This window comes from Alnus glutinosa, chromosome 3, assembly GCF_958979055.1.
Source record: "Alnus glutinosa chromosome 3, dhAlnGlut1.1, whole genome shotgun sequence".
In the NCBI taxonomy this organism is placed as follows: Eukaryota; Viridiplantae; Streptophyta; class Magnoliopsida; order Fagales; family Betulaceae; genus Alnus; species Alnus glutinosa.
In genome coordinates, this window is record NC_084888.1 from 4660674 (window position 1) to 4676458 (window position 15785).

General features: G+C 34.5%; 1 protein-coding gene across 1 annotated transcript; it reads right to left on the reverse strand.

Moving 5' to 3' along the window:
• Positions 1-4676: 4676 nt before the first annotated feature.
• LOC133862324 (cyclin-dependent kinase inhibitor 7-like) lies at positions 4677-6225 on the reverse strand. Its single transcript, XM_062298111.1, has 4 exons — positions 5763-6225; positions 5591-5640; positions 5177-5362; positions 4677-5014 (listed from the first exon to the last, which is right to left on the reverse strand). The coding sequence occupies exons 1-4, from the start codon at positions 6108-6110 to the stop codon at positions 4945-4947; spliced, it is 654 nt and encodes a 217-aa protein (XP_062154095.1). The 5' UTR covers positions 6111-6225; the 3' UTR covers positions 4677-4944.
• Positions 6226-15785: the final 9560 nt, after the last annotated feature.

A 15785-nucleotide genomic window follows, 5' to 3' on the forward strand; every position in this document is an offset into this window, starting at 1 on the left:
AAAAATAAAAATAAAAATAAAAAAATAAAAGAAAAATAAAAAATGGAGCTGAAACCAAGAAGAATTAAGTTGAAGGGTTAACATTAATGAAGAGGAAACGTTGGGGGGGGGGGGGGGGGGGGGTCCGGCCAGAAGACCAAACAAAATGGGGAGGGGCGGCAGATCCAAGAGAAATGCTACGGTGTGATGACGCCACCAGGGGTTGCTTAGTGCGGAGCGTATGGATCTGCATGTCACATGCATTAATCGTTTATTTGGTTGCGAGGGGCAAGACCTTAATTATGACAGCCACTATATCCTCCGTTTTTGTGACATAAAGAAAATTTGCACGTATCAGGCCCACTCTCCATGCCACCTCTTTCCAATTATTATAAATAAATGTATTCTCACGCAACTTATTCAGTGGTCGATCTTTAATTAATTAAGTGCATACATCTCTTCGTTATAGGAGCAGAACTTAGAGATAGAGAGAGAGAAAGTACTTATTTATTTTATTTGGATTTAATAAACAATAGGGACAGAGAGAGAGAGAAGATATTATTCCATTCCCTTTATTTGATCGTAGTGTGGAGATCGAGGAGATGCTAATGGATATACCATTCACAAAAAGGACTGAAATTTAATAGTAAATTTAAAATTTGATTATATGTAAATGCATTATTTCTTCATTCACAAACTTAGAGGTAGATTTTGAACTTGTTTTTTTGGGGGGAGGGGGAATATTCTCTATATTAGGTTGATCAATAGATATTTTCTTTATTTAGTCATTTACCATTCATGTGTAATTGTAATAAATCTCAATTACCATATTTACATTCATTCTACCCACCACTTTTGTCCCATAAATAGGGAATGCGTCTCTCTTTCACTATTTTATATATTCTATTATATATTTTATACGTTGTGTAACTGTGGGAACATTTAATTATATGAGTTTATTAAACCATGCATGTAGTAGCCATCTCTGTCCTCTAGGCCCCTATCTACGAAGAAAGCAATTAGATTGATGCTAGATCTAGATCTACTACGTACGATGAAAGAAAGGTTAATTGATACTTCTAACCGAATCAAAATGAAGCTTCTTTGAAATGAAGCCACGTAATTTAATGCCCCATTGGAATAAATTATACTACCTTAATTAGAATTTTAGGGATGCTTAATTAGAGGAAAGAATGAGAATGGAAAGGGGAGAAAGGGTACATCACTACAAAAAAAAATAAATAAATAAATAAAAAATTGACCGCTTCTTAACGGTTTTTTTCTATACGGTTTTTATAACCATCTAGAATTAAAGTTTTACAAGACGGTTTTTTTGAAAACTGTCTATAAAAAATAAATCAAAATAGTTTTAATCAAACCGTCTGGAAAAATACAGACGGTTTTAACCAAACCGTCTTTAAATTTATAATTCTGGACGGTTTTAATCAAACTGTCTGAAAAAATACAGACGGTTGTAAATGAAAAATTTCTGGACGGTTTGGTTAAAACTGTCTGTATTTTTCCAGATGGTTTGATTAAAAACCATCCACAAATAGAAATTTAAAGATTTTTCAATTTTTTCCAGATGGTTTGATTCAAACCATATGGATTTACTTTTATGAATTTTGCGATTTTTTTTTTCCATGTTCTATTCTCCTGCCCTTCCTTTACTTTCCCGGTTAAATCCCTAATATCCCTCCGACCCTCCCCGTACACTTGGCCCCCTCCCCCCAACGCCTCTCTCTAGGCCCCCCCCCAAGCCTCTTATTGGCTCCGCCATTGGGTACCGTTCTTGGCCAACTGTGTCCCAGATCTGTGCCTTGACGCTCTTGTGCTGGAAACGGCACCGGATATCGATGGTGGGCGAACTGATGGGTAGTACGTTGCTGAGGGGGAAAGAGAGAGCGTGAGAGAGAGTGCAACCTTCTCCCCCAAAAAAAATTAAAAAAATTAAAATTTTACCCCAAATTTTGTTATTTTTTCTAATTTTGGCCCCCCCAAAACTTTTTTTTTTTCAATTTGGCCCCCCCAACTTGGGGGGGCTGGCTCCGCCCCTGACAGTACCCCCTGGCCAACATCTGGGACACAGCTGGCCAGATATGGGCTCTTGTTTATTTGTATGCGGGTTTGAGATTTTGTGTGTTAATCTGATTTGTAAAAATTGGGAAATTCGGCGAAGTTTGTGAAGTTTTGGGTGTTTTGAAAGTTTTTCTTGCATTTTCAACTTCGAGAATGAGCTTCGGTGCTTTTGGTTTATTTACTGCAAAGATTGATTTTTTATTCGGATTATTTGATGTCTAGCATCTCATATTTTCTCTGATTTGTTTGGTTGCTGAGAAAATATATTTGTTTGATCAGATTGTGATATCCTAGGTTGTGTTGCATCATTTCAGGTGAAACCACTGAAAACATCCGATTTTTTTTAAAATTTTTTTTTTTTTCATTTCTTCAGGAGTACTCTCATTCTCGTTGAGTATCAATGGAAGAGGAATAGACCGGAAAAATGATAGAAATTTGATGGAAAAGGAGAGAAAATTTGATGCAAAAGAGGTTCACGAGTGCGAGGAAAAGGAGAAAAATTTGATGCGGGATTGATCTTTGAACCAAGAGACATTATTATTATTAAAAAGATAATAATAATAATTATAATTTTTTAAAAAAAAAACAAATTCTAGAAGGTTTTTGGGCAAAATCGTCCAGAACCAGTTTTGGACGGTTTGGTTCAAACCGTCTAGAATTGCGGACAGTTTTGCCCAAACCGTCTGTAACCCGAATTAGCGACCCATTGTCTTTGATGGTTTGAAACCCTCAAAAAAAAAAACTGTCTGGACCGTTTTCTAGACAATTTTTTTCCAATTTTTGGACGGTTTCAAACTGTCCAGAAATTCTAATTTTTTTGTAGTGCATGTCCGTTGATTCAATGATGACACATGCATGTTTACACACCTTTATCCTAACTTTAGTGTTTGGCATACTTTGCCTATGTACTCTTGCAGAATCTAATTAACTCCGTAATTAAGTGAAAGACTTTCATAAAAATTACCATTTGGTGTTTAGGGTTGTGAATGAGTCAAATCAAACCATGGGGGGTGATCCTTACACTCACTGTGCACAACAAGGCCACAACAACAAGGTACAATGGAGTGAGGCCCACACATGAACCCCACTCTATTGTGCCTTGTTGTTGTGGTTTTGTTGTGCATTGTGAGTGTTTTGATCATTTCCTTAGTTAAAATTTGACAAAAGACACAGATCAATGATATTGGATATGTAAAAGAACATTTTTTAGATGGGAAAGTTCTTAATCTTTTGATCATCTTGATATTTGGTAAACATGACATATATAGGAATAAAATCAGACTATGGATTTGGCAAAATACTAAGAGTGTGTTTGGCACTGCAATTTTACAGATAAAAAAATGTTATTTTAAACCAAATATCAAAAAATGTAAAGTTTTGAGATTTGAAAATGTAGTAAAATTTGATGGTTATTTTTAAAAAATGCATAATTTTAAATATCAAACTGTAATTTACCGAACACTTACCTGTATTTTTAAAAATTAAATTTTAAAATTCAATATTTTAAAATCATAAATTCAAACTGTCGCTAAGTTTATAAAAAACTATAAGTAGTAGTGAAATTCTTTAAAAGATTCTTAATCCTAACGCATTTATACTCCTTAAACTTCGATAGAGGCATAGGGCAGTACTCTACGTAATTTATCCCTACAAACAAACTTGTATGGAAGGAACATTTGGGCTGCTGGAAATCGGACGAATTGGCTCATTTAAGACCCTTTTGCATATTTTTTTAAGGCAGCATTCGACTCTGCAAGGCTGCAACATCTCGTAGAATAATAACCCCTCTTTTGCAATGATTACAGCAAAACAGAGAAGGCAGTATTCTCTGCAACATCTCCTGGAATAATAAAAATAACCCACAAAAAAGAGAAGGCACATTCCGTGCTATACAGTATACAGTATATCCCTGATCATGTCAATTCAAGAGCAGAAGCGAATCAAGCATGTGCTGGGCTAGACCAATAAGAATGCTAGTACGTGGCTCAGAGAAAAACAATCATATTTGTACCTGATTCGGTCCAACTGCTGATCAAAAAAAGCATTACAGACGGCCAATGAGGATAAGCTTAGCTATAGCTAGCTCTTTTTAGCTCTCTAGGACAAACATGGCACTACTCCACCACAACCTTTAGCCGTTTTGGGGTAGGGATAACGGAAAGTGGGTGGAAGTAACAATAATGACCCACGATTACCAAAATGAATTTCAGTCTCATTTATATATATATATATATATATATAAGAGAAGGACAGAGCAATAATATTATTCTTGTCATCATTTCTGTTACGTGTGCTCGGAAAAAGTCCATGCTTAAGCCTGTGAGCGACGCTCGGAGGATAAGATGACCTTTACAATCCTTAACACGTGTCCGTAACTTACACGGGAAGCTAGGTGTGCTCTCACCTGCCCATCACCTCTAACACCGTCATCTCCTCCTCTCATATTCACCTTCAACTTAATTTTCCTCCTCAAACAAAATGGATAAATAAATAAATCACAATTTATAATTCAGGATATTTTCAAAAGATACAAATAAATAAAAATTGTTAAGAATATAGAAAAATAAAATTACTGACTGTGATCAGAGCAGAGGAAACAGACACAAAACTCAGGGGACTAAAGGGAATGAGAATTGAACTTTGTTTATTGATCAGCTGTTTGTTCTTTCTCACGAGAATTTTTTGCAATTTTTTGGCAGAGCCGTACAAGGAACAAACAGAGAGCTAGAGCGCTTCTTCTACCTCATAAAAGAGAGCTAGCTGTACATGTACGCCAAAAGCAAAGGGAAGAGAATTTGAGAGAAAAATAAAATAACGCAAAGAGCTCTAGAGAAAAGCTTAAACTAATTGAATTGGAAGTAGCTGGAAAAGTCACTTTGTTTCTCTTCATGGCTCTAATCGAACCCACTCGTAGCGTCCTTCCAAGGGCAGGTCGTTGACAATATCATAATTGTACCTGCAACGAATTTCAGAGTTTCAAACTCTTCAATTGAATGTCCAGCGTTTGGCTACCAAAAAACCGTCGGAAAAAAAAGAAAACTTCAACGCTTCTAAGTTTCTCTTTTATTTTACGACGAAGAAAAAGAGAGACGAAAGTAGTGCTTCTTTGCGAACTTACTTTTCCATGAACTGTTTCTGCATGTCCTTCTCGGCGTCGGCGAAGAATTCTTCGATCTCGGACTGCGTTGGCTTCTGCTTCTTCTCCGCCGCTGATCTGCAGCTAGAATTCGCCTCGGTTGGCCGAGCCGTTGAATCCAGGTCGTCCGATTCTGCTCGAAGCTCGCTCGACGGCGTCGTTTCTCTCCTGCCAGAAGATGCCATACACGAAAGAGGAAAATTAAGAGACATACATATATACTTTTAAATACACGTATTTATTGTACGTAGGAGATATATAATTTGAAACCGAAGGAAATTAAATTGAAACAGACGTTTTGGTATCACACTTTTTTGAATTTCGAATTTCAAGTGCCGTGACGAAAAGAGTTCCAAGGATTTCAGATATTCAATTATTAAAGTATTTATTGAAAACCTTTCTCTGCAGCAACTATACGTGGATGTTTCAACCTCAGCATTTCCATCCTGCAAACATTAAATTCAGGATTAAACAACAACAAAAAAATTGAAATAAAGAGCAGCAATTAAAGCGAGATGAACCGAAAGTTCTTGAACAAATTGAATTTATCACAGAATTCAATTTTCACCTGCAGATCTACGAATTCGCTTCTCTTCTCCTCCTCCGAGAGCAGCGAGCTCGATCCGTTACTCGAGCAACACGATGTCGTCGCATCGTGATCGGAGCTAGGGCTGGAGCACCGACGTTCCTCCATCGTCTCCGGCGTGATCGTCAGGCCTCTCCGGGTCCTTAGTTGAACACAAGACGAGGAAGACGTCGGCGACGATAACTTTAGTTCCCTGGCAGCATTGAGCTTCCTCTTCTTCGTCTTGGTCGCTGAGTTCGCGGTCGCCATGGCTAGAGGCGCTCGAGCCCTGGTCTTCACACCCACCGGAGCCACGTCCATCACTGCAATCTCCCTACACTTCCTCACCATCGCTCTCTGCTCTAACTTTCCGTGTGTTTTTTCTTTTTCGTTGGTTTCAGAGAGCGAGAGACAGAGTATCTGTGTGTATTGGGGTTTGATGGTGATGGTGATGATGACCAGTCCGTTCAACGGTTCGGATGGGTTTTTAGATTTTAAGGGGGTGGTCCAGTCTCCGTGTAATTGTGATGGGGAATCTCTAAACGGGAAATTTGACGGCGCCGTTATGCGGATCGTGGGCCGAAGAGGTTTGGCCCGAACGTTTTGCCAGTGGGTATGCGCCACGTGGATCCGATCCTATTTTAGTTTGAAGTTAGGAATTCCGATTGGCGGAATTGTTGTGCACAAATCCGAATTACTCGTGGATCCAATCAATTCCACAAAAATGCCGTAAATTAGTTTTGGAGTAATGCTAAGAATTAAATTCTTATTTAATTAGGTTGATGTCTGTAAGCCCTTCCATTCGTTATTGTTTAGAAAATTAAAAAAAAATAAAAAAAATAATTTCCACACTAATTTAATAAAATAAAAATATAGTACGTAGCATTACTCAGAATTTTAATTTTTGTACGTGCATTAACCCTTGCTTTTTTTTTCTTTTTTTCTTTTTTTCAAGGATTAGCTTAAGTATTTTAAAATACACTTTTTTTTTTTTTTTTACTGCACATGGACGAACTTTTTTTTTTTCTTTCCAAATGTACCTAGATTTGATTAAAAAATAAAATAAAATTAAAATAATCCAAAATTTAAACGATAAATAAACTTTTGTTTAAAATAAAATATATCATATATTGTGAAACAGATGAATTGTGAAATATTGGCTGTGTTTGTCAAAATATTGTATTCATTTATTTTTTATTTTTAGTTTGAATTTATCATTTTTGTCAAATACATTAACAAACAACACAATATTGTACATTTTTTTTTTTTCAAAATACAAAATTCTTTTTATAAAATTTTAGAATAATGTTAGAAATTACATTTTTATCACACAACGATGTTGACATGACAGCCTCAACCAACTCTTAGATTACTCATTGTTAAAAAAAAAAAAAATTAAAAATATAAGAGTTAATTTAAACTGTTACATCAGAATTGTGAAATAGTTATGAGATAAAAGAGTAATGCTACACATCATCCCCTTGTCCTCCTTTTATCCCCCCAAAATTGATGTGGCTCTTAAAATCACCATTGAATTTTTGATATATCACTCTTGGATTTTGATCCAATAGTGATTTTAAGAGCTACATCAATTTTGGGAGGGCAAAAGGAGGACAATGGGATGATGTGTAGCATTACTCGAGATAAAAATATACATAATTTCTAACAATATTCAAAATTGTATTACTTTACTATAAGAATATTTGACAAAAACTATGTTTAACTTTTGCAAGGGCATGTAGCCACAACAACAGCCAAGGGTGGCCGACAACAACCTCAATTTACAATGTACTCTATATAAAACATTTTCTCAAATATACATCACACTAAAATACACTTTTAGAAACACTTTCTATCTTTATATCACATCTAAACACTTTTTTTAAAAAAATAAAATAAAAAAAATACAAAACACTTACCTTACATTAACATCCATAACCGTCATATTTTTCTATCAGTTTGAATATCATCTACTGGTTGAAGAGATAGATTGCTGAGATAGTAAAAAAGGTAAGCTAGGGTTGGGCTAAAGATGAGATTTGGAACTTACAAAGTTATAATGATCGAATACAAAGAATTAAAGTGATTGAATTTGTTATCTTAAAAAACAATTAAGTAGTTTAGACCATTTTTTTTTAAAAAAAAAAAAAAAAAAATTAACACCATCTAACATATGATAATGTAATATGCTAGAAGCACCCGATCGACAAAGTTGTCTTGCCCTCGCCTTTAGTATTCTATCGATATATCATATACCAATATATAGAACCTCAATGAACTATTAAAATACAAAATATATATACATAATTAACTCTAAATTAGAGATAGATCTTCGATCAATTGGAAGAACAATTTGGCTCTGTTTGTTAATGTTTTTTAGATGGTACTTTTTGTTTTTGTTCTAAAAAAATGTTGTGTTTTAACATAAAGTTAAAGTAAAAGTGTACAAACAGTTACGGTTGTGATTATTGTCTCTTAAATGTGACCGCAATTGTCTTAGGCGGTTATCACTTTTAAATAGCTGCATCCACCTCACTAGGTCTGGTTAGCGGTTACCCGCTAACTAGCCGTTATTGAAGCTAGGCCAAACCGCCCCGCTAACCACCAGTCAAATAATGTGCATGTTTGGCATCTTTTTGGTGTTTTGGACGTCTTTTTATGTCTCTTTTAATGGCCTATTTTAGATGGTTTTAGGCAAATTTCAGTGTTTTACAAGAGATAGAGTTTGTCTCTCCTTGCTTTTCCATATTCTAAAGTGCTTCTCGTCAAAAAGTAAGAAACAAAACAGTTACTAAAATCTCATCTTTCATGCTCTAGGAGCATATATATATATATATATATATATATATATATATATAGGAGCAACCTGTGGTATATACATCAGAATTTCATGTAGAACCTAGGATCGATATCACTAAACATTCTGCTGTATAGAATATCTCTCCTCCAATTGGAGTACTTTGATGATCCACTGTTTCAACTTTCTTGTCAAATGGACCTTGAGGGATTCCAAAAAGAAGTGTGGGAAACATCTGTCACTGGCATTAATCACAGAAAAAGAAATAGGAGAAATGGCCTTCATTTGGAAGGCTAGCTAGCTATGCATACACAATGGCCCTTGGCAGAACAATATTGGATGGTGGGACTACCCGATTATACATGCCATGTTCAGCTAGCATTCATAAAGAACATAGAATCAACAAATCTCTTTTAAATAGCTATGTAAATATTATTTTAATATAATTAAAATTCAGAGTATGTTTTATCCTGATTAATGTTGTCACAGTCAATACTAAAGGGTATAAAACGGCAAACATATATAGAAGATTTGGTAATATATGCTCTTGCACGTGGGGAATTTTCATCCAACAATTTTTGCCACATCTTAAAAAAACGATGTCGTTTTGGTAATATATATTATGTATGAGGGTAGCTAATTTTTGCTACCAAAATAATTATGCGGTTAGCGGTTAATATATAACCCACTTTCCTGTACGTAAACCTTTAAGTAAAAGTAATTTTGTCTTTTTGGTTATTTATTAATATTTTTGTTTTGAAAAAAGAAAAAGCAAAATAAGGAAATATAAAGTACGCGTAATCAAACACGGTAAACTTTTAGGCACTTGTTTATTTGATTTTTTTTTTATTTTAATTTATTTAAGGAGAAATAGGGAACCCAAAAATTCTAAGCAAAAGGAATCGAAAGGAGGATGCACATATGATGATTGAGAGACATGGCACAAGTGGTCATTTAATTTAGGGCCATGGGCCATGGCGGCATAAGCGTTAGGTACGTGTAGAAATTAATGTTGAAATACGGACGTCGATCTTTAGCTAGAAACAGTGACATCTTCCACCGCAGCCAAAAAAACACGTTATAACCGTTGTGGAAACTGCCTGTGTATGTATATATATATACACGGTCCAAAATTATCATTGGAATACACAGAAATTGGTGGTTAGATACGTCCAATTCGATCTCCAGTTCCTTCGTAGATTGTGTGAGAGAGACAATCTTAATTTTGTTACCATGCTAATTATAGTTGATCGATAATTAATTAACTAATGTTTTTGACACGTGCCCCCAACATGTTGCATGCGCGCATTACCACTACCAGTACTACGCATATATAAATAATTATTTATTTTTCCCTCTAAGATAATTACCAAAAGACAATTGCTTCATTAAGTGTTATCCAACAGACTAATTAATTTATCCGAGTTTCTTTAACGACCGAATAAACGACCCTGTCATGCATATGATTATCATCATATATATATTATTATATATATCATATATATATATATATATATATGATGATAATCCCCTAGCTTGTACAGTAGCTTAGACGTTACGCATCTTTTTATATTTTACCTTGGCGACAAAACCCCACTTTCATTTAATTTGATGAAGACGCGAGAATATATTCAAAGTACAATTATGAAAAATATATAATTAAAGAGGCTACAGTACAATTATGGAAAGAAAGCCCTTTCCAATATATATATATATATATTTATAGAGAGAGAGAGAGAGAGAGAGAGAGAGTGGGGTTCGCTTTTTCAATATTTTTGTTTTATATTTTACAAACAAAAATATTACCAACTAAATCCAAATATAAAATATTTAAATTTACTTTTACATTTGTGTCGCATCAAAATACTTTTTCAAATTAAAATATTACTAAAAATCGTAAAATTAATTTTCACATTTATGTCACGTCATAACACATTTTCAAACTAAAAATATATAACACCCCCCCGAAATGAATTAACAAACAAAGCCTTTCCCAATAAATATGGTGTGATACTTTATTTACTAAGAGTATGTTTGGGTTTGTAGTTTCAAAAGTGTCATTAAAAAAAAATGATTTTAAAACGTGCAATTTGAAAACGTAATTTTTAAAAACATAGTTAATCATTTGATAAAATTGCGATTTGGCATTTAAAACCGCAATTCGGCTAGCTTTTAAAATAATGTGTTTTTAAAAACGCACTACATTTATTGCGATTTGAAAACAAGATTTTTATAAGTTTTCAAACCGCATTTTTTTTTAAAACATAATCCCAAACAATATTTTTTTTGTCTGCAATTTAGTTTAAAACCGCACTATCAAACGCACTCTAAATGAAACATTCTAATGAAACCTCAATGTCTTGGTTCAAATTAAAGGGTAGTTATGATCAAGTGGCGTGATTGTGGAAGATGTTAGAATTGATGTTTGCAACTTTTAAAGATTTTAATTAAATTTAATTTGTATTAGAGTTTATGTTTGCAACTTTTAAAGAGTCTAGTTAATGAATGGTGCGTTTAGAATTGCGATTTCGTAGATAAAAAGTGTAATTTAAAACCAAATCGTGAATCATTTAGGAATTGAATTTTTAAAAAATTGAGATTTGAAAATGCAGAAAACTGCATTTTCAAAAATCGCAGCCAAGTGGATGCTTTTTTGAAAATGCATAATTTTAAAAGACTAACTTATGATTTTAAATGCCAAACTGCGATTTTGCTAAACGCTTAACTGTGTTTTTAAAAATCACATGTTTTAAAATCATTATTTTGAAATCGCAACATAAACAGACCTAAAGTTTAATTTATAGACCTGTCAATATTTGCAGCTTAAAGGCTTGCATCCTGGTACTGCCTAGTTCGATCTTTTCTCTCTTTCGAGTTGTAATATTTTTAATTTCTTTGCCATATATGCTGAAAAAAGAAAAAAGAAAAAAAATCAAGGCCTTAAATAAAAGGATCGAGAAAAAGATATATAAAGTAAGATTCTTTGAAGTAAGATAATAGACATGGTCACATGGATCTTACTTCTTATAGGCGAGGTTGGGCACAGAAAACTAGTGGATCGAAAATTTTGCCTTGCATGAAAATTGGGGCGGCAGACAGGGATTCACATTAACAAGACCTTCTCCACTGCTAAAGATTCATCTTTAATCTGAAAGTGCTTTTGGTTTGCTTTAGTAGAATATGCACAGAACTTTTCTTTTTCTTCTTCTTCTTTTTCTAAGCAATTGAATATGTACATATGGCTGCAAAGGGGGATTGAATGATTAAGGACTACTTTACCAAATATTCTCTAATTAATCATGCACGCTGCTAAAAAAAATTATTTGAGCAGAGTGAATCTTATATATAGAATCTCTCGTAATGTGTTTTGAACAACAAATTGCTGAAAAATTTCAATTCGAAGACAATAAATAAGCACTCGATTGATCATTTGTGTATATAAATATGGATGTATATTATAATTTATTGTAAATGAGAAATTAACTATAAAGTAATGGATATCTATCATATCTTCATCCCAATTTGTAATCTTAAAAGAAGTAAAAGCTTTTTTTTCCCCCTCTTTCCCCTCTTTAATTTGTTGTCATGGGGTACACACAATAAACGATGGTACTTGAAAAGAGAAAAGGAGATTCAACCCAAAGCTTTTTTATGCTGCATGTTGGTTTGAAAGAGGGAGATGGATAGGACCTAAAATAGTAGAAAGTCGGATGGGAATTGATTAAATTTATCTTTCTAGCTAGCTCACTATAAATCTCATAACTTTATAATATTACAAAAATGGCCAACCCTTTTGTTTCTTAAAAATCTTAAAAGGGTCAAACCATAAAATGTCCTTTTAAAAAAACTTTTGTAAAAATAAAAAAATAAAAAAAAAATAAAATTAGAACCATACCTATAACTTTCAGAAATAAATACTTGGTTGGGGCAATCACTCGGCAATGCCTCTGGCACAATCTACTGGTTTCAACCAACTCCTAGTTCAACCATATATGTTCAACTATCATTAATTTGTTCTTTTTTTTCTCCAAGTTAACAAATATTGACTATGTTTAATTTGTTAAAATATTTATTTCTTTTTTTCAAAATAAAAATATTAACAAAAAAAAGAGGCAAGGCTTTTTTCTGGCCATAAGGAAGGGAGTTTTGAGTTGACACACATGATATAAATATGGGGCCTGTTTTAAATAGTTGAAAGGTGGCGTTTACTTGTTTAATTAGTATTAAAAAAATGGGAGTGGTATAAAGAAGAAATGTTAAGGAGATGGTGATGATTGTGGGAACATTTCTCAATTTCAAAGCCATGGGAGTTCCAACAATGATTGATGATACTCAAGTTTAGGTCAAAACTATTAAGTGGTGGTGGATCCAAGGCAAAGATAGAAAATTGGGAAAAGGGTGATACGTACGAGTACTACATTAGGGTTTTGCCATCTCTTTTTATGACACTACACAGTTCACAGTAAAAAGATGTGTTGTGCGTAATTACATGCATGACTGTCAAAAAAGAAACGAAAAGAGAGAGAGAGAGAGAGAGAGAGAGAGAGAAGAGAGAAGAAAAAGAAAGTGAAAAAAGCAACAATATATGGAGGGAGGAATCTCAAGGCATAGGAGTAAGGTTGAAGTTAATTTCAGAAATGGCATGGGCATGGCGCCATGATCAGATCTAGAGATAGAGGTTTCAAAAGCGATTCCTTTCATGTCCAAGACACGTTTTTCTTGGTAGTGCTCCAATGGCCCTCTCATTTCCAAAAGCATTCCTTTTTCTTTCCAAAGTCAGGCCTCGGGCAACAACTTTTGGACCCCTCTTCCTTTTTAAAGCGTGACTTTTGCGGCTTACGTCTTTTAGCTCTTTTCAAAGCCATACAAAAAATTCGATCGGCTTCATGTACACTCAATGCTACCCACCTACGTTAACATAATAGTTCTTAAATTTTCGATTTCTCATATATATCTTAGTCTTAACTTTATCAAAGCCTAGTTTTTCGCCTCTCCGATTTTGCCGCGTGTCATTCTTAAAGTGCCCGATTGATTGGTGAATTGTGGGCCGTGTTGTTTGAATTATTGGTGGGATTGATTTCTGCAAAAGTTCCCGCGCTACTGGTAATAATAATGCATTTGAGATGCGAACTAAACCCTAGCCTAAAGATGCGTAGTGGGAAGTACTAGACTCTCGTTCTACCACATTTCATTGGGTTCACATGCCAATTAATGCACTCATGCCCATCGACCCTTCCAAAAAATAATAATAATAATAATAATAATTTAAGAGTTTTGAACACTTGCACATCAGTCTAATAAAATAAAGGTGAGTCAATAATGTAGTATGTAACATTACTTTATATATAATTCCGTCCGATCCCTAAATGAGAGCATATATATATATATATATATATATATATATATATATATATATATATATATTGCTATTCAATTGCATTTGAAAAGCTTCTGATCATGTGACCTCAATGTCAATGTGAGGTGGGGACTAGCTAGTGTTTAGGTATATAGACTTAGTATGCATGTGACTTGCAGCTAGCATGCATACTTTAAAATGAAAGTAACAAGTTTTTGTTGAGATAATCACTTCAATTAATAAAGAGTACTACGTACGTACTCAAGTTCCAATTAGATCTGCTTAAAAAAAGCACAATTCATTATTTCAATACGAAACTAATTAACTTTACTAAGTGTTACAATTATTATTTCATAAGAGATCGAGGTACGTACAAATTATCCCATAGGATCGGAAGAAACTACTCCGATTCCATTCATCTCTAAAAGGGAAACGAAGTTGACAAATTGAATCCAGTAGATCAGTGATTTTGAAGATTTATATATGGTGCAAAATGTCACCCCAAAAACTGAAAATATATTAAATAAATAATAGATAAAAGAAGAAGAAGGAAGTGCAGTTAAGAATTGAAAATCTCATCCAAATTTAATGCCGGGAAAGCTGTGCCAAAAGATAATCGATCATAAGGGCGACATTCAAAAATACACCTTTGAATTTCTTCCTGGGGATCGAGCTATGTAAAGCAGCATGGATTGATGATACCCTTAACCAGAGCTAGTGCCAGAGGCAGAATTGAAGGAGTACTGTATGATTCAAATTAAGTGGTCCATGCATGTCCAAAACAAATATAATAAAAAGTTAAAAAAAAAAATAAAGAGCTAGCCCAAAAATGTGAAAGAGATATAACGACAGAAGACGGCACATTAATAGAAAAGGTAATTAGGTAAAACCATTAAGAGCCATGTGCGCTTGTGGGAAAGGGCTTCAGGTTGTTGTGGTCCATCTTGTAGCTAAGTACTGTGGTGGGGATATGCCTCTTTGTCCTCGGTTCTATTAACCTCCAACACCCACCAGCAGCTTTTTCAGCCTGCACCCAACTCACCGTCTCACCCCCATGCATCGCTTCTCTACTCTACTCCACCTTCGTGTACACCTGTCAGGTCTGCCACCAAACTTGGCTGATAACGTAAGCTTTTCACAGCTACAGTGACTGGAAGGTGCACTGATTTCTCATACCTACCCGGCCACCATTAGCTACGTACGGCCTAACTAATCCATATATGAAAAATGCTACTTTTACAACATAACACAATATGGACACAACACTTCCTCACATTAGGCCCCACCCCCATGTGAGGGGTGTTGTGCCAGTGTGGACTCCACCCCCATGTGAGGGGGTATTGTGCCCATATTATGGGGGTGTAGTGCAACAATCAGTCATCTTCATATATATTCAGCTCAATAGTAAGAGCACTTCTAATAGATTCTCACTATTTTTTCTATATTTAGAGAATAAAATTATATTTTATTTTCCTATAAAAAATATTTTACAATAAATTCATTTATCTTTCCCTATATAAATTAAATACTATTTTTTACTTTTATTTTATTATTTTTTCTCTTTCTTAATTTTATTTTTTTATTATTTTTTTCTTCACTCCTCTCTTGTCATCTCCGTCCTCTCTCTCTCAAAACCCACCATCAACCCTTCTTCTCTTCCCCCTCTCTTCTTTTCTTTTCCCTTTCTTCATCTTCTTGATCCTTCCTTCCTCTCTTCTTTGTGACCCAATACAAAGAGAGTGAGAGAACTTGGGAGAGAGACCAAATAAGGGAGAGAGAGAGAGAGAGGGAGAGAGAGAGAGAGAGAGAGAGAGAGAGGGAGAGAGATCGAATCACAGAGAGAACCGAAGATGAAGGTCTAATCTCCGGTGGG

Bases quoted from the DNA above. Each gene is read 5' to 3' on its own strand.
- LOC133862324 (XM_062298111.1), bottom strand. From the start codon at position 6,110: ATGGTGAGGAAGTGTAGGGAGATTGCAGTGATGGACGTGGCTCCGGTG. The intron at 5,641-5,762 runs GTGAAAATTGAA...TAATGTTTGCAG, and splicing joins GCGAATTCGTAGATCTGCAG to GATGGAAATGCTGAGGTTGA. The intron at 5,015-5,176 runs GTAAGTTCGCAA...AATTCGTTGCAG, and splicing joins CAGAAACAGTTCATGGAAAA to GTACAATTATGATATTGTCA.